General features: G+C 36.7%; 2 protein-coding genes across 2 annotated transcripts; one reads left to right on the plus strand and one right to left on the minus strand.

Moving 5' to 3' along the window:
• Positions 1 to 2,178: 2,178 nt before the first annotated feature.
• LOC138336710 (uncharacterized) lies at positions 2,179 to 4,649 on the minus strand. The gene is made up of 2 exons (XM_069286263.1): positions 4,100 to 4,649; positions 2,179 to 3,836 (listed from the first exon to the last, which is right to left on the minus strand). The coding sequence occupies exons 1-2, from the start codon at positions 4,506 to 4,508 to the stop codon at positions 2,611 to 2,613; spliced, it is 1,635 nt and encodes a 544-aa protein (XP_069142364.1). The 5' UTR covers positions 4,509 to 4,649; the 3' UTR covers positions 2,179 to 2,610.
• Positions 4,650 to 5,910: 1,261 nt separating this feature from the next.
• Positions 5,911 to 15,165, plus strand: LOC138336711 (uncharacterized). Its single transcript, XM_069286264.1, has 3 exons — positions 5,911 to 6,072; positions 9,794 to 11,810; positions 12,887 to 15,165. Exons 1-3 carry the CDS (start codon positions 6,070 to 6,072, stop codon positions 12,997 to 12,999), a joined length of 2,133 nt encoding a protein of 710 aa, XP_069142365.1. The 5' UTR covers positions 5,911 to 6,069; the 3' UTR covers positions 13,000 to 15,165.
• The last annotated feature ends 10,497 nt before the right edge of the window (positions 15,166 to 25,662 follow it).

Genomic DNA, 25,662 nt, shown 5'->3' on the forward strand with positions numbered 1-25,662 from the left:
TTACTGTTTAAAGCCTTTACATGAACCTTAAGTATATCTAGGACGGCCATGTTGGTATGCTTAATGTCTGACAACCGTTTTTAACCTAAAAATATAGGTTTAGAACAAAAATAAGGATTATATAACAATTAGTTATCAAGACATTAGAATTCAAACATTTCTTTGTCGGCCATTTTGAAAACCAAGATGGCCGAAAACAGTTTTACCCATTACTAACGTTCGTATTTTTGTTCAATAACCCTGAAAATGTAGGTATAGAACAAAAATTAGAATTCTCAATTGATAAATTTTCAAAATATTAGAATATATATAATCATTTCGATGTCGGCCATTTTGAAAAACAAGATGGCCGACGGCTTTTACCAATTACTTATGTTCATACATGTATTTGTATTCAGTAACCCTGAAAATATAGGCATATAAAAATTAAGATTCTCCATCATTTAGTTTCCAAGATATTAAGCTTTTGATATTATTATGGCGGCCATTTAGAATAATGACAGCCATGGCCCCGTTCTCAAATATCTTGTATGAGGTTATAGTAATGATGTACCAAATTTCATACTTGTATCACAAATTTAAAGTGCACGACTTTATGCTTAAGCCTCCGGACTATGTATCTTTCCTTGGAAAGTCGCCAATGCTTTTTACCAGAAAAGTTTGATATATATGGGTTGGATGTTTGTTAAGCTGACATTGCCAATTCAATATGTAACCCAAAAGTCGTTATGTGTGATAAACAATGCTTGAACTTGTTACTTTATTTTACTCAATTGCATGTGCCAGGTGTGTACACATTCTACCTACAAATAGGACTCTAATCCTATCCAAGAAACCACTGGGGTTTGTGATGATAAACTAATGAAAATAATTCAAAGTCGAGATCATATATAAATATTATACTTATGTATGATCTAGAGTCTGGATTATTTTTATTTTTTACTAGCTTGTTATTACAAACCTCTGTGAAGAAACCAGCCAACCACCAAATATTTACGTCGATAAAAATATTTTTTTGCATGTTTAAATTACATAACAGCAAAAATCGAGAACAAGAATCAAGAATAAAAAACACAAAATATTGGAAAATTTAAACTAATAATATACAGTGCAGGCCAGGTATGGGTTATTTAGTGTTATTTCGTCACCTTAAAACGTTAATTAAGCATAGAGAGAGGCATCGAATGATTAATTAATAGTATAATATAAATAACACACCTAAAAGATATCTGAAATGACCAAAAGCTAGCTAACCTCAGATTTCAGATTTTATTCCACTCTCAGACATACAAGGATGTAGCAGGAGGTCACTATACACAATATAGACATACAAGGATGTAGCAGGAGGTCACTATATATAATACAGACATGCAAGTATAAAGGACACATAGCGTGACAGTGCATTACAATATGTATTAGAGTTTTGGATCTCCAGCGAAATTCTTCATGCATACCTTGATTATAAAGAGGCCCAGTGGGTCTGTATCGCTCATCTTGATATTGCAATGATGCTGGCAAAATACTACATTTCAAAGAGGAAAGAGATTTAAAATAAGTTTTTATTAATTATTTCACGAATACAATTAGTAGTCCCCTTCATACAACGATAGTAAGTCATATATAAATATATAAATAGTCGAGATCATATATAAATATTATACTTATGTATGATCTAGAGTCTGGATTTTTTTTATTTTTTACTAGTTTGTTATTACAAACCTCTGTGAAGAAACCAGCCAACCACCAAATATTTACGTCGATAAAAATATTTTTTTGCATTTTTAAATTACATAACAGCAAAAATCGAGAACAAGAATCAAGAATAAAAAAACACAAAATATTAGAAAATTTAAACTAATAATGTACAGTGCAGGTCAGGTATGGGTTATTTAGTGTTATTTCGTCACCTTAAAACGTTAATTAAGCATAGAGAGAGGCATCGAATGATTAATCAATAGTATAATATAAATAACACACCTAAAAGATATCTGAAATGACCAAAAGCTAGCTAACCTCAGATTTCAGATTTTATTCCACTCTCAGACATACAAGGATGTAGCAGGAGGTCACTATACACAATATAGACATATAAGGATTGAAAAGCGTTTTTATTGTGTTTACGGTGGTATGAATGCAATGTGGATACAGTCATATTTAATGTAGCGCGTTAGCGCTACATGTATAATATGACTGTATCCACATTGCATTCATACCACCGTAAACACAATAAAAACGCTTTTCAATACTTATATTTACATTTTTTGTCCTCTAAAGTAGCTATATTAAAGGTTTTGAAACAATATATTGGTTGCTAAGTAGAGTAGCTACGGTAGTCTATGCAGCTACTGGAACTGGGTAAATATAATCCCTGGGTTTTTGTTACGATTTTCGTAAAATTTTATTTCATTCGAGTTTTAAATAATAAAAATTCAACACAATTTGTTTTTCTTCAAATATTTAATCGTTTCCGAAAGTGAATTAAACGCCTTTTAATACGTCGCTGTGTTAAATATTCAAACTGTCGGCAAGTCCGCGCATTGATAACACTGTCACTGTGAAGCGGCGCGTGACACTGCAGAGACACGCCATTTGTAAAACGAGCTGGATTCGTCAGTTGGAAAAGTTAAATGTGCATCCGTGGAATACGGAGTTAGTTAGCATCCCCGTGGAAGTATAATTAGACATAACGGAGGAGGAATACGCTTTGTTTTCATCCAAGGCACCGACATTCGGCATCAGGTTAGTACTAGGCCTAACTTCGTCAAGATTACGTGCGACTGTGTGGGAAGGTTGTAACACACGTGGTCGTGGGACGATTTCAGAATTTGAAGCTGAATTTTGAGGAGTTTCGCCAGATGCTAAGCAAGACAGTGTATTTGACAACGATTTCTTTTGTTGATTAGAGCATGTTCGATTGTAGGATCGTATAGCAGCTTCTGACCTGTGTCCAGACATGAACATGATATGTCGCGCTTCAAAGCCCGAGTCATTCATGGCAGTAATAGCCGTCGCGCGGAGGCAGTGTGCGGTGTATTTTTTTACACCGCTGTGTTTGCAAATTTCTGGCATGAAGCCAACGAATGTTCTTGGAGCAAGTGGTTTCTTAGTGTACCAAACTGCATTTGGGAGAGCATTCTTGTGATATTGATTGAACAACATTTCTGCTGATGGGTCAGTTTTATCTATCAGTAATTTCAACAATGACACGGGACAAAACTGGCCGGCAGACGGGACAGCATACATTTTTTTTGTGTTTTCATCCTCAGATTTTGAAATACCTCCAGTGTGATTTTTTTGGTGAGTTAAGTGCCTGAGGGTCACAAAATTTCCGTTTTCGTCCTCGGAAAACGCAAATGAATCTAAGCGCAGTTGCTTGTGGAATTCAAGCCCACGAGAAACGAAATGTAACGCCAAATTAAACCAAACCGCCTGTCGGAGGATGTAAGGAGAATTAAGGGACCCTTGCAGGTAAGTGCTGATTTTTTTCATGTCATTTTCAGGTATTACTTCTTTGTGTTTTGTTGCTCTGGATGCCCCTGTTGTCATTCGGACTTTTAATAGGCCATCAAGGGTTTTATTGGCGGGTTTAAACTGTTTGTCTCTAACAATATCGATATCTCTTTTCAAGTCTTGTAAATGACGGTTGATGGCGGCTCTAATGTTTATCATGGTGTTCTTATGGTAGACTTCGGCTTGTTTTTCTGTCAAATTTTCGTTTCGTTTTTGTACATTTCTAGGGGTAGCTTCACAGTAGAATTTTTTTAGTTTGGTTGCCAAGTTTTCTGCAGTGATGTCATGCATATCTGTGGTATGCCCATATACCTCGTTACTCCAGTCTGCAGGGAGAAAAAAAAAACAAAAAACAAAGTTTATATTACTTTTCTCCTGTGTAATCGGTATTACTTGATAATTGCGATATAATTGAAGATGCAATTACTTGTAATTTCCGAAGCTGTTCCGGCGTTTTACACGGGTTAAATTTTAACAACACCGAGAGAGGACTATCAGCTGGATACCAGGTTTCTGCAATTTTTTTTTCATTTTTTTTTTAAACTCCTTATTTATTTATTGCAGTTTTACACATTTGATCAAAGCTTACCTTGGAATATTTTCATTCCCCATAAAGTGTTCTTTTGAGTACTTTTCGCTTGGGCGGATATGGTAAACTCTTCAATTTCTTCTTCTGAGAAACTTTTAAATCTTGGCTTAGGCGCCGGCATAGCAGGTAATCCTGGCTGGGGAATCTGGATGTCTTCGCTCTGTCTCAAATCTCTCAACATTTTCTCAATTTCTATGTTCGAAGCATTATCGGATGCCTCAATAACAGTATTACTTGAAAACAACTCATCAAAGGAATCTTCATCACTAAAACTGAGCCCATCCGGCAAAGGGACATTGAACTGACCAATGTCCATGTCTTTAAGACTCTCATCAGTGTCCGACATATTTTGCTCCATGATCATGATGATTGTTGAGCAGACGATTCTTTTTATGTTGATGAAGGGCATGCGTCGGAAAAATGTTTTTTTTTTTTTTTTTTTAATGGTATAATATTATTTGTAGAACTTTTTGTGTGTTTTGGTACATATAGTTTGTGTTTGTTATGAAATAGGAGCTCATAGTACATGTGTTTTTTTGTTTTGATGAAATCTCGTTGGAGCGTGAAGTAAACAAAGAAATAGCCAGGGGCCATTTTTGATTGTAATATTCATCCGCCTAACTATGCTTGTCGTTGCTATGTTACCTGACCCGACTTACAGTGATATGAATACAGACTCGTTTTACTATGCCAAAGAAGACCAATATGTAAATATACAAAGATGTAGCAGGAGGTCGCTATACATAATATAGACATGTGAGTATAAAGGGCACATAGCGTGACAGTGCATTACAATATGTATTATTGATGTACATGCTCAATCAGTAGTTTTTCTTCTTTTTTTTCCAAAACAATTATGTTACATATAGTAAATAGACCTTTCATTTTGATAACACTATGGTTTCTATAATAGTAACTTGGTATATACATTTCTCGTAAACGTTTCACCATTTTATTATTGCATTGAAACAAATAATGGTATTCGTTTACAATATCAGTAAAACATAGATTACAAGTTTTGTAGAAATTGATCGTGTAATCTTTGTTTTACGATAGATTTTAAGTATTCTCTATTATATGTACATCCATTCTGTTAGTTCCATATATATGAAAACAAAACTACAATTCATAGTATTGTTATGCATCGTTGCACATAGGTCGCGCGGTAATGCAGTTCTGCGAAATACCTTAATTCGCTTCGTGGAATTCGCCTGTACATGTGTATACTTAAAGCAAGTCGATCAGCTGAGCTAGCGCATGAACATAATCAAGTACACATACATGTGTAGAACCGACATGTAGTCAGTCGCTAAGATCATATCTGAAGTATATTCAAACACAGCATCATAAATTAACAAAACATAGATAATACAGTTTATGTCAAGCCAAATAATATGTTACACAGTCTTTATTATAATGTGTTAGGCTTCGACTTCTGTAAAATGTTACTAGTAAATACCGGGATTTCGACACACTTGTAACTACTGTATGTGAAACAATTTAGGTTAATATTCCATTAACAATGCATATTACACTTCGTAACGATCGACATTTATGCAGACATATTTTGAAGAATCTGGAGGACGTTTTTGTAGTCGTCTAAACTGTACATGTAGGTGAACACAGTCACCTCAATGACTGACAATGCCTAACAATGCCTAACAATACGACACAATTATTACGGTTTAATAAACACATTATATCAAAGTATACCAGTTGATATTTAAAACCAGCCATCGCACTGTAAACTACCAACATACAAAGTCTTGCACGCATCGCTACACACACCTAGTTGTACCATGAAATCGGTCGGTTCCTGGAATCAATAGCTGTATTTTGCATACACAATGTGAATTGTATGAGACGAAGGCGTCACACTTGCGGGTGGGGATACCCGAATATATGACATAGTTTCTTTCCCAGCCTGGAAATCACAAATATATCAGCGTGAAGCAAAAACAAAAGGTACCATGGTAAGTGTTACGTTACGTTATTGCACAAGCTATGTTAAGATACAAATACTATAGTTGTTTTTTCATATAATGCATATACCTTGATTTACAGTTAATAAACATAATTTGCGTATTTATCCCAGACCTATGTTGCTGCAACACATAAGCCATTAAATCTTATTCATATAAGTATCTAAAATTGATAAATTGTACATAATGTTGGTTTTTTTGTCTGATGAACATGTTGCTAGTCATGAATCCGACGATCACTCTACAATTGCGTTATTGTAGTGATTTATCAATGATTCAAAACATTACTTAATGTCGTCCTATTTTTGGATCTCCGGCGAAATTCTTCGTGCATACCTTGATTATAAAGAGGCCCAGTGGGTCTGTATCGCTCATCTTGATATTGCAATGATGCTGGCAAAATACTACATTTCAAAGAGGAAAGAGATTTAATATAAGTTTTTATTAATTATTTCCCCAATACAATTAGTAGTCTCCTTCATACAACGATAGTAAGTCGATCAAAATAATTGATTCTATTTCCATCGATGGGTCCCACAACTCGTGCTTTAGGTCAAAATCAGCATTTATGCCAACTGTCTTCACCTCACCTCTAAGAAATTTCTTACTAGGTTAAAATCCATTGAGAAATAGATACAGTAAAATTAATTATGTTTCTTTATTCCCCTTATTGGACCCCAAGTCTCCTGTCCCAGTAAGGTAAGAGTCACCCTTTACACAAATCTATAATTCCTTTTAATGTTAGGATATTTCCAATCCAATTTAGTTAAACTCCATTTTTATAACTTCTTGACTAACAACGTTTAGTATGAATTAATCTCTATTTCCCTACTGATTCCCCTTTTCATGGATGTTTCAGACAAAATGATGTACTTTTCACTGGTGCTTATCATACTCCCTGAGGTAGACTTTGTGCAATGGGGTACCGAAGATCCTAGATGAACGTACATGTACATGTATAGATGTTTCTGACATTTGTGCACATTCATTAAAAAGATCGATTTTTGTGGAGACGTAAATTCGTTTTTTTTTCTGGCCAAAAAACGAAAGTTACGAAGATTAAACTCATGAAAAATTTACAGTAAATTCATCAACTATTCTATTTGGCCCCGCCGGCCTCTCCGGCCCCAGGGGGCTGAGTCACCATTGATGCAAAAACGGATTCCGTCCCCTAAATATGTTTCTGAATAATTTCGGTGAAAATTCATCAACTACTTCATGACTAGTAGTGATTGAAGTGAATTCCCATTGTTTCCTCTATATAGAGATCCATCCTTAGGGATGCAAAATCTGATCCACTTCGACAAGGATGATTCTAAAGAAAATTAAGATATTTCATTAGCACGGTTAAAGAATATTTGATACTTTAACCCAGCTATCGTCAGGATCGTACTGTATATTAAACTATCAACATACAAAGTGATGCACGCACCACTGCACAAACCTATCAGTTCCATGAAATCATTCGCTTCGTTGAAACCCTACTTGGGTTTGTTTCTCCCACTTTTTTATAATAACATAGGGGCAGTTATGTTGTGACAGCAGTTATAGTCTGCTTCACATATCCCTTACCTGGATTTTACCTTTGTTCTCCCACATTACCTGGATTTTACCTGTGTTTTCCCACATTACCTGGATTTTACACAATGTTTAAAGTTATCTAATTTCATCATTATTTAAACAATATTTACATATCATATACCATTTTCATCAGCTAAGTCTATAGAAGACAGTTATACTATATATAAGGAGATGTCTTATAGTTTTGAATTTTAAATCAGAGAATATAAAGAGATGTTTTAATTAGTTTTGAATTAATACATATCAGAGAATTAATTATAGGACATTATTTTTATTATGATGGCATTATATTTTATTTATCTATTTAATTGTGTGCATAATACAATAATGTGCGATTGATTTAATTATTTGATTACTCTGACTTAATTTGGCTTGTTCTCACTGCTACTTATGTTAATTAACACCTGATGGTTTGGGTCCATCGACTGAATATTTAATTGATGAGTGAAGAATCAGTAATCAAATAATTAGCATACATGTAGGTCTTTGTAATTGGCCACATAAGCTGATTTAAATGGCGTTACACATATGGGTGTATATAATCGAGTTTATGTGACGTAGATTAATTCCTAACCAGATATATATATTGTAGGTAAAACAGAAGGAATTTCTTTAGATCCCTATTAGTCATACGCCAGAATATCCCTGTGGAAGGGGATCAGATTTTGAATATATGATGACTCCTTGAGCATGATCTCGAGAGACGGGGCTCAATAGGGGTAATAGATGATTTTTTTAAAATAACTACAGATTGTACATAAGTGATAAGTCTGAACAAACCCGAGGAGGGTATACGCTGTAACAGAAATAGTGTCTCTGACCCCCTGGGACCAGAGGGGCGGGGCCTAAGAGGAAATAGAGAAGAAATCTTTTATATTGCTACTATTCATAACATATTTGATATATTTACTTCATATATGGTCAGTATAACATCCTTGAAGGAAGGATAACGGATTTTGCATCAATGCTAACAATTCATTTAAAACGCTAGTAAGTCATCAGTACAAGTTATAACCAAAGTGGATTGTTACCATCTTAAATTTATAGGAAGGGGAATTACATTTGTTTTAATAAATGGTGATTCATACCTCTTTGGGACAGGAGGCTTGGGGTCCAATAGCGGAAAAAGAAACGTAAAAAAACTAATACATTTACTGTGTTCGTTTCTCAGTGGATTTTAAACCAAACAGGGGGATGCATGGTGTAGACATTTTGCATAAATGATGACTCTGATCTCCTGGGCCAAGAGGGGCGGGGCCCATCAGGGGAAATACATATTATTAATTTAAATTATAATCCTAGAATAAAGTTATTTGTTTACCAAATGCAATACAGCATATAGGTTTAACTACCCTGGAATAAAGAGGATCACATGTATCTGGTCTAAAACTATTTTGCCTCCATTAGAATGACATCTTTGTATAAATGTTGGAGAAATAATTAATAATAGCAAAACTTTTTAAAATTTCTTTACTCTTTGAAATGTTTTACCAGAATCATTACAATATTAAGGTGAACGATACAGACCCAGATTTTTTTGCTTCCTTGCTTCTCCTTCAATAGTATCTTGGTAGATTGGTACATACGAATTACACTGAAGTATCCCTAACACTTGTACGAATATGTATACTTAAATATAGAAATACAAAAACGAATTGAATTCTGTTTTGATTTGTTGTCTATCAAATGTAAAATTAAAAACATAATACTACATACAAATGCATAGATATCATTTTAAAATCTCCAATTCATGTTTGATTTCATATTGCAATTGAAATCAATGTTAAAAGCAATACTTTCTCCAACCAAAACAATTGTGCATGTGTCGCGTCTTGTCTTATTGTATATAGAAACGCACACGATTTGTTCTTCTCTTATAAATTTTTAAGAAGACAATAGTTTCTTGAGATTTTTAGGTTGACTTCTGGGTTTTGATGATTGCATATTTTCACACATAGATCTGCTTATCTGAATATAATTCGTTTTTATAATTGGAATCATTTGCAAATTATTTGGAATGCAGTGGAAAGTTGCCTTTGATGTTTTTCATTGTAATCGTGTCCAGGTATCCGCACATACACACATGTAAGACGTGTAATTAAAATATATTGTTTTAACCCTCTATTTGTAGACGATGGACAAAACTGGCGTTATGCCATTTGTATACATTCTCACAATATCGCTGACACTAACAGCGGGACAGAGTAGCATTTGGGATCAAGTTCAAACAAGAGAGAATCCATGTCGGGACACAACATGCGGCGCAGGACAGGATGTTTGTGAATGTTACCTAACAGTTTCACATCGCCTCACAATGATGATAGAGGAAGAACAGACACTAGTTGTTCCAAACGGAGGGCAACTCAATGAATACGACAAACCAGGAGAACCAATCATCAATGCAGATCTAATCCCATATATTTTAACGGCAGACGCTAACAACTCCCGACTGGTAATCAGTGTGAACCGACGATTCCCTGGACCACAGATCACGGCGTATGAGGATCAAACCATGATTATACACGTCCGAAATCTGATGGACACGGATAGCACAACGGTTCACTGGCACGGAATGCACCAACAAGGTTCTACATATGCCGATGGTGTTGCCATGGTATCACAATGTCCACTTGGGCACGGTCAGGAGTTTACATACAAGTTCAAGGCCAAACCACATGGCACCAGTTTCTATCACGCGCACATCGGCGATCAGAGAACCATGGGGTTGTATGGAGCACTTGTTGTGAAACCGAAACAGGAACTTCCATCAGACACAAGAGACGAATATGCTGTTCTTCTTCAGGACTGGAACCACGAAGATGATGCAGCAACGTTATATCAACGTATGGTTTATGGTATTTTCGATCAGGATAAGAGAATACCTTATAATACGACGTCCTCTATTGACGGCGGTATGTACAGTAGATTTAGGTTTCATTCGGGGCTGGTGAACGGAAAGGGACGTTATTACCTGACGCCAACTAAACATAATGAAGCCCCACTGACTGTATTCGATGTGAGTCCGAATAGGAATTACACGTTTAGAGTGATAAGTGCAGCCACTTTGTATCCATTCCGCGTATATGTACAAGGTCATCCAAAAATTACCGTCGTGGCATCAGACGGATTTGCCTTGAAACCGATGGTTGTGGAATCGTTCATCATCAACCCGGGAGAAAGGTATGACTTCGTTTTATTCACAAACCAGGCTGTAAGTAACTATTTACTGGTGGCACAGACATTGGAAGTTGAGAGTGAAATTGAGAGTAGAGGGGAATACCACGTTGCCGAAGCGATCATTCATTACAGAGGCAGCACCAGAGCCCTTAACCTACCTAAGGGTAACAAAAATACGTGCACACCGACTGACAAGTGTGTAATATTTAACTGTCCATATCTTTTCACTGCAGACGCAAACGAAATTTGTTTGACATATAACGACGCTAGAACTGACGATTTCAATTCCCGACCACAAGATGTTAGAAATATTGACGAAGAGATCTTCTTCAACTTTGCGTTCCCCGGACCTCCTGGCTATACGGAAGGGTCAGTGAATGGCCGTCAATTTGTGCCTCCTATTGCTCCGATTTACTCTCAGCCAGAGGACCTTAACACGGCATGTAATCAGGACTGCGAGGATACAACCTGCAGATGCACATATACGCGGGAGATAGAAAACGGGAAAGTCTATCAATTTACACTGACTAATCTAGGAAACGGAAGAGGCTGGTCACACCCTGTTCATCTACACGGACATTCCTTCTACGTGATGAAGATTGGATTCGGACAAAACGATTCCACAGGAATGCTTACTGATTCGACATTGGATATATCGTGTTCTCGAGGTTCAAAGGGATATTGTAATAATCCTGTTTGGGCAGACGATAGCTGGAATGGCGGCAACGTACCAGGCCTTGTCCTTGACGCGACTGCGCAGAAAGATACAATCATTGTCCCAACTCATGGCTACGTCGTCATCAGATTCAAGGCCGATAACCCTGGTGCCTGGTTCTTCCACTGCCACATTGACCTCCATAACACCAATGGCATGGGAATGGTGATAATTGAATCTCCGGACACATATCCAAAAGTTCCGGATGATTTCCCGGTGTGTGGCGATTTCAAAGACGAAAGTACTACTGAACAAGGTATGTGAACGAGTTTGTTTTAATATATCGGTTCCATTCTTGGTAGCACAGACGATATATACATTAACGTAAATATCTATATACGTTTTAATTGTAATCCCACTATGTAACCTTACCAAGCGCAGATGACATTCACCAGTCCATGAACTGCTATCTACTTATTATGGCGTCATTATCATTATGACGTTACAATTGTCGTGACAGTGATCACGGAAGATGGCTATTCAAATAGAGATTGAACAGTGTTTTGATTGCGTTATCTAAAGGTGGTATGAACGCAATGGGATGCCGACATATTCAATGTAGCGCGTTAGCTGATATTTTGCGTTACATTTTGACGTGAGATTCTTCGAAATGTAAGTTACAGTGGTTATGTGCTAAAAAGTTCTTAAATTTGTGTTCATTTCATATGATATTTTATGAAACTCGTCTCGAAGTTTTAATCGCCAAGGCTCGTAAAAATAAAACCTTCTTAGATTCGTTTCATAAAATCTCATATGAAATGAACACTCATATAAGATCCTATATATATTCTTGTGTACATAAGATATATACACACTTTCGGCCAATATATATATATTGTTTGTGCTCTGTGGGCGGTGAAGCATCTGTAAGAAATTCCAATTGTTCTCGGCACAAATTTTAGCGTCGATAACGTTGCAACATCGTTATACAAAGACTAAGATCGCATATATATATATATGAAAGTATACCTGATCAATACGCAGGTAAAAGTTCTTAAACCTAATATTGACATAATATCGACCTCAATCAATCTTTTATTATGAATGTCATACATCTATGAAATTTGACCTGGATTTAAGATTATGAAGTCTTCCAGAAAATTTACAAGAACTTCACATGAAATATGAAATCTTACCTGAAATTGACCAGAATTTCATATGAAATTTTATCCGAATTTCAGGTCAATTTTTTGTTATTTTTAGGTCAAGATATCTTGACATAAAATCAAGGTAAGGGCATTTTGTCTGTATACACCGAGACACTGAACTCACACTCCTCAACTGAAAACAGCAAAAGTTGTTTAATTGTTGGTAAAACTTTTGCCATTTCAGACGCGGCCCTTGGATTCGGAGCTGGGATTGGTGTTGGAATAGCCATAGCTGTAGGTGTCCTCCTTGTGTTTGCTCTGCTGGCGTATTTGTGGCAATCAAAATGCAGAAGTTGATGACTTCAATTGTCAGGATGATCAACTGGGAACATTTCGATAATCCCAAAACACGCACCCCACACAACATACACGCAACACACCGCATACATGGAAGGCCGTCCTTACATGACTACAGCTGTTAATAGGACGTTAATTAAACAAACAAACAAACACACAGGATATTGAAATATGACAATATATATCAGCTCAATATGTCCATATTCATGTACAATGTATACGTTTAATTTGCGAGGTTCTCCATTCTGACACTAAACGCTTTTTATCCGCTTAAATTTCATAGTAATGATAATTTATCATTCGGCACAGTTTGTTGCCTTTGTAACATAGCAGTTCTTTAACTACTCTGATCTATTTAATTCAACTATCTATTTCGCTACTACGGTATTTATGATAGAATCTCGGTTACTTGTTTAGAGCTCTTTATATCTGTCTATGGTCACTATCTAGTTGTCACTCATCGAAATGATGTTGAATGATTAACAAAGACACTTTAGTTTATTAGTTTATCGTCCTATTAACATTCATTGTTGTTTAAGGACGTGAATGGTTTTAATAGCAGGAGTATATGAGAAAAACCACCGACCAGCGGTCAGTACCTGGCAACTGCCCCGAACGGGATTCGAACTCGCAACCAAGATGGAGTGCCGGTGGTAATATGTCAACGTCTTTGCCACCGGGGTTCCTAACAAGGAAACAAAGACAACGTGAAATATGGGTACTGACTTACGAATATACGTGCACTGTATTTTCAATTAGCAACTGCATCATTTGATCTGCGGACACCACAGCAGACCGAAATGTGTTGAGAAGTAGTAGACAATCGAACAAAAATCAACTGCTTAATCATGTGTGTTGAGATGTATAGTACATATTATATGTGTGTGTTGGGTGTGTCCTATCTCATTACTTTGTTTGTTTGATTATATATTTAAGTCCTTTTTACATTGATCTAATGTTAGTGGTGGTGTACAGAATCATGCTAAAATCTTATAAAACAGCCCACAGCCGATTGTTTTTAAACTTTGCATATCGAAAGTACTAATAGTTATCCTTTACTAACAGAGGATCCTCTCGAAGATCAGCTTTGCTAAACAGACGTATATCCTTAACATTTTTTAAAGTATTATCCTCAATAAATAAATATTTTAATTAACAATAATGAACGGAATAGGATGATGAATTTTGAAAAAGACCTACCCCACCTTTGTAAAATTTTGAAAAAATATATATCTGATCTGTTCTTCTTCAGAATCATAAAACTTCTTTTATACAAATGTACAAAACCAGCATAATTTGTTTACCTCTGAATCAGATCCGCGTTATATGCTAACACTGTGTGAATAATACAGAGGTTTCGAGATTCCAAAACGACGTGGATAAAGTACAATTTTCCGTCATTAATCGCACCATCCGGTGATTATGACGTGTCACAAATCACGTCAAATGATAACGTCATAATCACCGGATGGTGCGACTAATCGACGGTAAATTGTACTTTACACACGTAATTTTGTGATCTCGAAACCCCCGTATTTTGATGCATGCAATGCTTTATTTGTGTGAGAATTCATTTGATTTAAACTGGGTTTGAATTATAGTCAATATGTCTTGTATTTGATTATTTTTATAAAAATACACACTGAAAATATTGGTTTACTTTGTACACGCATCGGTAATGTTATCAAAAATACTTAAGCATCTAAATGAAATTATAAGTATTCAAATTGCATTGTAAAGTTGTTTGAAAATTAACAATATTGTACTGCATTTCAAAAATAACATTAAGGATGTACCTCTGAGAAGCCAATTTTTCTTGTATCAATCCTTTTTCTTATACATATTTATAGGAGTTCATACCATAGAAGAAATAGAGGTTCCCAAAAAATATTCTTATGTTTAATACTTTGAATAAACAATCACCTTTCATACAGTAAATACAGTATTATTTCAAAGAAAATGCGCTATGAACAGTAGTCCGAAGTTGAGAGCCAATTGGAATCAAGATATCTTGGAGTTGACCAATCAGAGGCGCCGTAGGTGTTTCCACACTGGAGTGTGTGAACATAATTGATAACCAACTGCTATGGAATTTATGACAGGGGTTTTCCATTGTGAAACATGCATAGTTATGGGATAAAATGGAATAAAATACATGTTCGTGTGCTTGTTTTCGAGATGTTGTCACTCACAGATACATGTACCTAGTTGACAAAATCTTGGATGTTATTGGAATTTTGCCGTTTTGACCATATATGTGAGAGGTTATAAAGCCATAATTCCCTAATGAGGTGTTTGATATGCATGAATGTTTGCAGAATTTATTTCCCCGTTGTCCTTCTTTAAAGATATACCAGTTATGATTAATAAGACCGGTGTTTTTTTTCTCAGAATAACAACATACATGTATGCTACCTTTGTCCATTTTCAAAACGGCCGCAAAATAAACTGCCAGATATCCAGTGATTTCGCCCGTGTAATATTTTTGCATATGTCACTAGTGTAATAAGACTTGGAGCGATTTTCACTGGCTGGAAATTCAGTGTGACGTCAGACAGAACAATAAAATGACGTCAGGATTACGAGGACGTGTCGTCCTATGGATGGCTGTGTTGGTCGAAATGACGACAAGGAGTAGGGTAGAAGCTTGTTGACGGCTTTTATTCAAAGTGTAGACAAGAGTTCTCACTTTCTCTCTCTCTCAAAGGTGGCCCTAGAGGAGGCGGTGACGTAGGTGTATGTGAGGCGGAAGTACCCAGTCTCAGTCTTATTCCCGTCTGATGTCCGTCTAATTTCAGTCTAGTTTCAGTCTCCGTCTGGTTTCAGTCTGACTGGGGCCTATTGCGGCCCTCTATTTATAATGATTGGGTACGTGACTGGTACACGTGCCGTTGGGACAATGCTTGCCCCAAAGGTTACCCAGCTCATCATAAACTGTCAAAATTTACTAATTTTAATTCAGAATACAGCCTTACCGGCGCCTGATGCAGGCTTAACAAAATAGAAATGTTTTGATTTTCTGACTGGACTTGGTTGAGGCTGGACAGAACCGCCTGTAATATGCACATTTTGCACAAACTATACTGCGCAGTTAAACAGGTGTGTGGACTACGTGATGTCCTGTCATTCCTTCCAGAACATTCCACGTAGTCCCTACCATACCCATACCTATTTGGTAACAATTAACTAATAAATTGGTCACCTAGTTTAACACGTGCATAGACCGTGCGATGTCCTGTCATGCTTTCCAGAACATCCCACATAGTCGCTACTAAGTAGGTGCCGTAACAATTTACTGATATTTCGGTCACCTAGTTTGGCCATGCCTTAAAACAACAACCTAACTCTGGCTGCAAACATGAGTAAACAATCCCGCGTTACTGACCTTTAAATATACTACACATCAATACTAGGTCTAAGCAACACTATATACACCACAATAATGCACTATGAAATTAAACACAGCCTAATAAATATATACATGGTTGTTATTAAATAACTAATACTTGTACTCTTATAAAATACACTATAATTTAACTCAGCCCCGCGATCCACAATTATACACGGCTAACATAACAACTTCTGTCAAGGTTCAACAGGTACCCCACTTCCTGTTTACCTAGCGGGAATATTCAAATATCATATCTATTAATGATATTCATGGGGACTTAAGCAGGGCTACTAGCCTGTCTATCTCTATAGGGTTATAATCGTCTATCACCAATAATATCATTTGGGCTTAAGCAAGGCTACCAGCCTGCCTACCTCTATAGGGTTACAATCGCCCCTTTCTTCAAACAAGACAATATGTAAGGCATTTCTCAGAATGGCTTACATATTTCTTAACGCAAAGTATCAAGTATTATTAATATTTCAATTTACCACCGCCTCCTTTTAAAAAAAAAATTCCCTAAATAGTAACTAGTGGCCATTCCATTCATTTCTCCTTTCAACCTTCTTTCATTCGCATGCGTCATGCAGTATATCTTTAATTATCGCGAAGTTATCCTATTAAACGTTACAACTCTTTACCTTAATGCACAATATGTACGTACACATATTGTAATTATCTTGGACGTTATACTTTAAACATCTCTTCAATATATTCATGCAATATAAAGTCTTATTTACAGTCACAGTTCTATGGTCACAACATCATAAAGTTGGCGAGTAATTATATTTCACAGTTCGTCCATTGTAGTTCAAACATATTTCACATTTACTTCCATTGTAGTTCGAACATACAATGTATTTAACAGTCACTTCCATTGTAGTTCGAACATATTTCACAGTCACACAGTTCCATGGTAACTACATCGTTGAAAATAAGTAATATTATTTCACAGTCACGTCCATTTTAGTTTGAACCTATTTAACAGTCACCGCGTTCCATGGTAACTTCAATCGTTAAAAATAATTCGTAATAATATGGCTGCTCATATATAAAAATCCACAGTTTATCTCCACAGTTGCTGCTTATTTATTATATCCAGAGCTTCTTTATGTTCTTAGGTCCGTCATCCACCACGGTTCTTGAAGAGGTCACATTTTGTCTTATCCGCATTAAGACATTCTGATTTTTTTTTTAATTGATTAACGTAAATATCCAGACAAGAGTTGGTCTTGTTAACACCAAGACGTTTCCGTATTGTCTTGTAATAACCGAGACATTATATGTATATCTTTGTCTCGTAAGTAATCATATAGACGTTAAATATAACGGCATAATGTTTCACCGGGTCATTATCATTTCCTTCTTCACATTTAGACATTGTCTTGTTACGACCAAGACGTTACTTTATATCTGTCTATGGAAGACTGAGCTCTTTTCTCAAGTCTGGGTATATTACACTTCGTACTCGGGTTGTAAGGCAGTCTTGTTTACCCGATTCAATTCCTCCACTTCCTGATGGGGCAGTTACATCTGCCTCGGCGAGGTCAACGCCCTCAGGGTAATTTCCTGACATCAGTGTAGTTTTTTTCTGTGTTTTCCTGTTCCTGGTGGATGAGTTCCTTGATGTATGTTGTCATCAATTCTTCTAAGACTGTCATGTCTTCTGTGGATTGGTTACTTTTGTGTCTTTGCATGGGTCTTGAGGCTTGCGAGACACTCGACTCTGACTTTCCCCTTTTCACTGACCATTTACCTAACCTACATTTCTGACATTTATCCCTAATTCTCCTACGACATAAATATATCACTATAACAACAACTACTACCACACCTACTATCGACAAGTAGGTCGAGAGGGGCAAATCAGATTCCATGGGTTCAAGATCAAATGAATTGTCAAGTTCATTTATCAACTCATCAATGGGGATTTCCTTTATAGGCTTAAGTTTATGGGGTATCTTAATGTTTTTTACATTTGGTAGTCTTTGGGTCATTGGTTTCCAGAGTTCAATAGAGCCTACATAATAATTTGAAATCACCTGTTGAAAATGATCTGTTAGGTTATATTTACTCTCTGAATGATAATATGAGGGCAAGGTCATATATTCATTTGATGCAGAACAACCTTCCGCAAGGGATAAGGTGTCAATAGGGTATCTGGTCACCACAGTACCAGATTGGGCTCTATAGGGGCATTTCAGTGTAAAAGTCAAGGATCTATCATGGACAACTATCCATTGGCCATTGGTCAAATACTGGGCCATAGGGGAAGTGTTTGTATTTTGTACTACTGTAGTACAATATTTAACTAAATTATTGGTCCAATTCATAAAAAGATTAACAATACATTTCTTATTTCCCATTATAGTATACATTGGACTACGAAACCTGCAGTAGTTTTTAACGCTATTTACACATTGATTCATCTCATCAATTGTCATTGTAACCAATTGTGTTTTCGCTTCATTGATTGCAAGAGCTTCTGCTTCTAATTTATAAGTCGCCAAAATATTTGTTTGATTCGATCCAAGGTACGGAAGAGGAAGGTTATGTGCTCGGTACACAGCAAACTTGCCAATCATGTCTATTAATGGAATGGAAATAACTACAATAAGGCTATCAGTACTAATAAGTGTCGTACAGGTCACTGTCTTATAAAATTCCCAAAGGTCAGTTTCCGGGTCAAAAGGTACTCTTACACCTGGGTCAAGTTTGCTTTCTACTTCTATAAGGAGTTCGTACAAGTCTGGGGGTGAAATGACTGAAGGGCTTAAATGTCCTAGAGATAGCATATTGATCTGAAGTTTCAAATGATTAAGATAATCTCTAGCTAATCCAACTAATTCCTTTGCTTCACTAAGGGCCCTGTCGATCTTAGTGTATGTACTTAAATATTCATCAATATCTTGTATTGCTTCTGTTAAATTTAGAGCTATGCTTCTTAGATTCTCTAAGGTATCAATCACGTCATTTATATTCCTTCTATTATCAGTGATTTGACCTTGTGCAGCATGAATTATTGTTAAGCTTTCCCTTACTGCATGCTGAAGTTTGACTTGATTACGTCTTAAGAGGTTTACGTTAGTTTTGATTGTATTGATATCACCTTCATCTAAATACCAAACAGGAAATTCAGTGCTTTACCTATTATAGGAATTAAAGCTCTTTTAGTTCTGGCTTGATGTAGTGTCCTAATGTCGGTAAGTTCTGACTGAAGAAAGTCTTGTGTATTTCTTAAATTTTCAACTTCATGGTTCAGTATTATAAGGTTGTTATTAAGACCTAATCTCGTTCTAGATGTTTCATGGTGTTTTATTGACTCTGCTAGGATGCTTTTAGTTATTTCTGACAGACTAGTATTTAACTTTCTAAGAACTTCTTCGTAAGGATTAAGATTAAGAACAAAAGCTACAAGCCATTTTGATCTAGTTGATGTTACATCAGCAACTTTCTCAAATATTACATTTTGTCTTATTACTGTACTAGTGCTTAAACTTAATATGGTCAGGAAAAGAAACACGGTTAGAAATGAACTGCGCATCTTGACAATTTCTTTTTACCTGTAAATTCAATAAGAAAATACGTTTAAATCTGGTTTCTTGAGTAATTCATCCAATTCGGCTAATTCCTTCTTAAGACCTGGAAAGGGTATGAATGGGGTATCTAAGGTAAATCTAACAAGGAATGAATATTTTCGCCAGAATTTTATCATTGACGGTAAGATGGTAACGCTGGCTGTTCCTTCTTGTATTTCTTTGATTTGATAAAGTCTATACATTTTTGTATAGTGTCTTAACTCTAAATGGAAATCGTTTTTAGCAACTGACTTGGAAGCCTGTGCTATCCTACTAAACTTCATTATTAATTGTCTAACAGCATATGATATGTCCATTGCCTCCTTTATATCTTTTAACAAAGGGTCATTAGATTCATCATGTCTTAACACATTGACAGGTGGCCAAGTTTTACACTTTGTAATTTGGCGATTGGGTCTTGAAGATTTGTTTTGCTTACTTGAAGCTCTAACCTTAGGGGTAACTACCAATCGTGGCTGTGGCTTAGAGGGCGACTTATTTAATGCTTTAGGCCGTCTTGTGCAACTTGGGGCATGTATACTATATCTTGGCCCGAGCGTTAGACTCGTTATTATTGAAAGATTCTTTCCTACCCGTGGGTTCCCTGTCGCTTACTTTCATCCGATTAAACTGGCTATTCAGGGAAATCTTAGGGGGTCCACGTTTATCCATTTTTTTTTTAACTTTAACTATTTAATGAACTCTAAATCATGTTATCTAGTACTTCTTCTAATTTCCTTTTGCGCGTTATTTGTATTGCCTTCCTCAATTCTTTCATTACTTTTATCAGACTTGGTCTTAAGTTTCGTTCATATTCGAATCCACTTAAAATGAGTATTGCTGTTCGCCTAATTTTCCTATCTACTCTAACTAATTCTCTAAGTTCCTTTTTAATTGCTATTCTATCAGGGTGTTTAGCTTCTTCAATTCTTAAAAAAGTAAGATTTTTTTCTACAATAGAGGGTGCCCTAATTTGTATCATCTGTATTAGATTACATAATTCTTCAGGTTTATTTCGGTCCGCCATAAGGGTTTTCGGAGTCCTATTTTCCTGAAATGATAAGAAAACGATTCACTCTTGAATCTCGTTATTGATCACGAAGAAAATATTTCAGACATTTTTTAAATAGCTCTGGATCACGAAGAAAATATCTCAGGCATTTTCTTGATAATACTAAATTTTTCTCAGAGTCTTTTGATATGTTTCTCTTAACTTCCTCTGTCTGATTCTTAGAATCTACATCTTTTCTATTGGGGAGCCCGTCATCTTGATATGTTTTATCTACTGCAGTGGAGATTTGGGGCGTAACTTCATTTGCTAATTTATTTACCGCATCAATCTCCATGTCATCAGCAGTACAACCTGTCTCAGACGCATCATCAACATCGTCAACACCATCTGTCTGAGTGTCAGCGTTATTGTTTTCATTTAACTTACCTTTCAATTGTGATAAAGGTATAAGTTCATCATCTGAATCAATAGGACTAGCTTTGTCCAATTCTCGAGTCCGGAGCCTTTGTCTTAGCTCCATTAACGGAATATCATCCTCAGAGTCCGAATCTGACCTTTCTTGTCTTCTATATCTTATGACTCTTTTTAAGGATGTTTCCTCCTCAGACTCCTCTGAACTGCTCTCAGGGGGAACTACATATGTCGATTTCCTTAAAGGTCGACCTATATTATCTTTGGGCAACTCCCATTCATCAACATTTGCTAATCGTAAATGCCTCGCGTGTGTCTTCGTGACTTCACCTGTAAGCTGGTTTCTTACCTTAAAACTTACTGGTCCAGTTTGTCAATAATCCTATAGTAAGGTGTCCATTTATTGTCCAGTTTTGAGGTACGCTTATGGTTTCTTATGTAAACCGGATCTCCTGTCTTAAGATTCTCGTCTTTACAGTTCCTATCAGCGAGTTTCTTCTGTTTCTTCTTCGCTTGCTTCATGTGTCTATGCACTAGAACAAAGGACTTATGTTGCTGCTCTAAGGCGATCTTGTGTAACTCTTCACCGGCATACCGCCGTCTTGGCTTTAAGATTGTGTCCAAGGGGAGTACTACATCGCGGTTATAAAGCAGGAAGAAAGGCGAAGCCTTTGTTACCTCACTGGTATGAAATCTTACTGCGGCCAATACTTGGTTCAAGAAAAGATCCCACGTGTTAACGTTTTCTTTGATCTTCTTGGCCAAAATGTCTACCATCGTTCTATGAAATCTCTCCACCTTTCCATTTGACTGGGGGCAATAATAAGAAGTGGTAACATGGTGGATATTCAATGCTTCTAGTGTCTCCTTTACTGATCTAGCGATATTCTCTGAACCGTTATCTGTAACCAGTTCTAATACGCTACCATATCTTGGGAATAGTTCTTCCAAGATAAGATGTACAATGTTTGCTGCTGATTTGTCAGGGACTGGAAATGCTTCCGGAAAGCCAGAGTAAACATCTATGAACGACACGATGTATTTGTTTCCTGATAATGTCTGGGGATAAGGGCCTGACAAATCCATTGCTACCTTAGCAAAAGGGTATGGGGGTATCTGGCTGTCTTGAAGAGGAGGATGAGGGTTACTGTGACTTCTTGTCTGACAAGTCACACACTTTTCAATGTGTTGGTGAACCTTCTTGTATAACAAAGGAAAATAATACTTCTTTCTTATTACGTCATATGTTTTGTCAACTGCCATATGACCTAGGAAAATCATGATACTGTCTTATCACCATTCCTTCAAGTTCCTTCGGAATGTAAAGTCTCAAGACCGGGTCATCTGATTCCGCGTTTGACAGATAATACACTAAGTTATCTACAACCAAGAAGCGCTCCTCCTCACTCTTGGTTGCTTGTCCATTACAAAGTCTAAGTCTCAGCTTTGATATGTCTTCGTCATTGTCTTGAGTTTTTCTTATGTCTATGTCTTTAGGGAGATCCATATGAGGTTTAACAATATCGTCTGGAGTATCAACTGTACTACTGACAAAGTCTCTTGGCTTAAATTTGTTAGAGTTGAGAGCTCCAATCTCTAAGGCTCTGTCATCTACGTCCAAGACATCATGAATGTCTTTAGTTTCCTGGGTTTCTCCTTGCTTATCCTCAGCTTCTTCTCCTGTATCTGTTGGTAGTCTTGATAGTAAGTCCGCGCAACAATTAAATCTACCTTCAATATATTCTACCTTACAATTATAGGACGCTACAGTAAGGGACCATAAGGAGAGTTTCTTATTCAATGTCTTCTTGTCTGAGAATATGTAAGAAAGTGGGCGATGGTCCGTTCTTATTACAAAGGAACTGTTGTGTAAGTAGTTATCAAGCTTCTGAAGAGCATATACCACAGCAAAAGCTTCCTTCTCTATCACAGACCACCTACGCTGTGTTGGGCTAAGCTTATGTGACAAGTAATAAAGTGGCATTTCTTCACCTTCCTTTGTCTTCTGTGTAAGACAAGCTCCTATGCATGTGTCTGATGCATCTGTATAAAGCACATATGGTAGGTTTGGGTCTGGGTATGCTAGTAGAGGTACTACTGTAAGACTTTCTTTTAAGATAGTCAAATGACTTCTGACATTCTTCAGTCCATTTGAACCTAGCATACTTCTTGGTTAGTTCTGTAAGACATTCCGCTATTTTTGAGAAGTTGGGGATGTGCTTCCTGTAGTAACCGCACATTCCAATGAATGCTCTTACATCTCTTACGCAAGTAGGGGTTGGTAAGGCCCTAATAGCTTCAACTTTCTTTTGGTCCGGCTTTACACCTTTGTCCGTAATCATAAAGCCAAGATATTCCGTCTCTTTCTTGAAGAAAGTGCATTTCTTAAGCTTTAGTTTGAGTCCATGTTGTCTTAATTTGTTGAAGACTATCTGTAAGTGTTTCAGGTGTTCTTCAGCTGTCCTACTGTAAATTATGACATCATCAAGGTAAGCCGTGGCGAATTGTTCGCATCCTTGTAAGACAATATTCATCAGTTCTTGGAAGACAGCAGGGGCGTTACTTAGTCCGAAAGGCATTCTGTTGAACTGGAATAGTCCTTTGTGACAGGCAAAAGCTGTCTTTTGTTTACTTTCCTCGTCGAGTTCTACTTGCCAATATCCACTTTTCAAATCTAATGTAGTGAAATGTTTTGAGTGTCCTAGGAGGGTCAAAATGTCATCTATCAAAGGAAGAGGTACTGACATCGGGGTAACGATCTTATTTAAACTCCTAAAATCTACACACATTCTCTTACTTCCATCTTTCTTATCAACTACCACTAAGCCAAAACTCCAGGGACTTCTAGACCTATCTATGACCTTTGCCTTTAACATCTCGTCAATAGCTTCGTCCACTACTTGACGTTTCTTCAGGGGTGTCCTGTAAGGTCGGTTCTTAATTGGTTTGTGATCTCCTGTTTCTATATGCATCTTAACTGTTTTTGTATGTCCAAGCTGAGAATCCTTTTTGGCGAATAGATCCTTGTTTCTTCTTAATATCTTTAGTGTCTCAGCACTGTACTCGTCTGGTACATCTACCTCCTTAAAGTTTTCTTCGTCTTTGTCATCGTCTTTTGTCGCAGTTATACTTGAAATGTCTTTGTCTTCTAAGGCCTGTGCTTTGCCTACTACACTTCCTCGTTTTAGGTTAATCGTCCTGTTTGTTTGGTTAAGTATCAAGATAGGTATCTTGCGAGGGTTCGTGACCTTTGTTACACCGTTTTGTAAGGTCAAACCAGGTTCATCATATATACAAGTGTCATTTGCTGATATCTCTAAGAGCTTTGATCCTGGTATCTTAAAAGTTCTTGGGAGTCTTACCTGACATACCGTTGCCGTTTGCGGTCTTAACAATGTCTTGTGGGTGGTCCTTATTATTGAGGCAATATGTATGTCTTCCTCTAATTGAAAATAGGTCTTACCTATACGCATACATGCAAGGTCAAAATACATTCTAACGCCATTTTGTTTAAGAAAATCTAAACCAAGGATGCAGTTTCTGTTCATGCCATCAACAACATAAAATTTATGTCTTAAGGTCAAATGTCTTATTTGAAATGAAATGTCTGCTGAACCTATTACCTTGAGCGGTGTACTGCTGACGGATTGGAGAGTCATGCTTTCTTTTCTTAGTCGTGGTTTATTCGGTAACATCTTAAAAATCCTATTGCTGATTATGGAAACCTCAGCACCTGTGTCTAAGAGAGCTCTTAATTTTTGTTTACCTATTTTTATCACAGTTGTACTTGGGTTACCCGATATTTCTATTTTCTTAGACACATGCTTCTTATTTCTTTTCAACCTCGCCCCATCGGTTTCCTTATGAAGCGAGGTCTTTAGTTTAACGGCCTACCTTTTCTATTTAATTGGGGACAGTTCTTTCTTATGTGACCTTCTTCATTACATTGAAAACATCTGAATTGTGATCTTTGTTTATTTCGACCTAATGACTGCACTTGTGGGGGGTTCTGAGTTTGCACTCTGTTACCTGTACTATACGACCTATTTTGAGTTTGGTTATGATATCTGCTATTGTCTGAATACCTATTTCTAGGGGCTCTATTAAGGGGTGTCTGTCTCTGTGTTTCCCTAAAACTATTTCTGTCTTGTACTGTGCGTGGTCTATATCTTATGATATTGTTTTGTTTACATTTATAACACTGTCTCTGTCTGGTGTGGTCAATGTCCATTGGTACTTCTCGCCTCGTGTTAGTTTCGTTATGTCTAAGG

This window comes from Argopecten irradians, chromosome 12, assembly GCF_041381155.1.
Source record: "Argopecten irradians isolate NY chromosome 12, Ai_NY, whole genome shotgun sequence".
Lineage (NCBI taxonomy): Eukaryota > Metazoa > Mollusca > Bivalvia > Pectinida > Pectinidae > Argopecten > Argopecten irradians.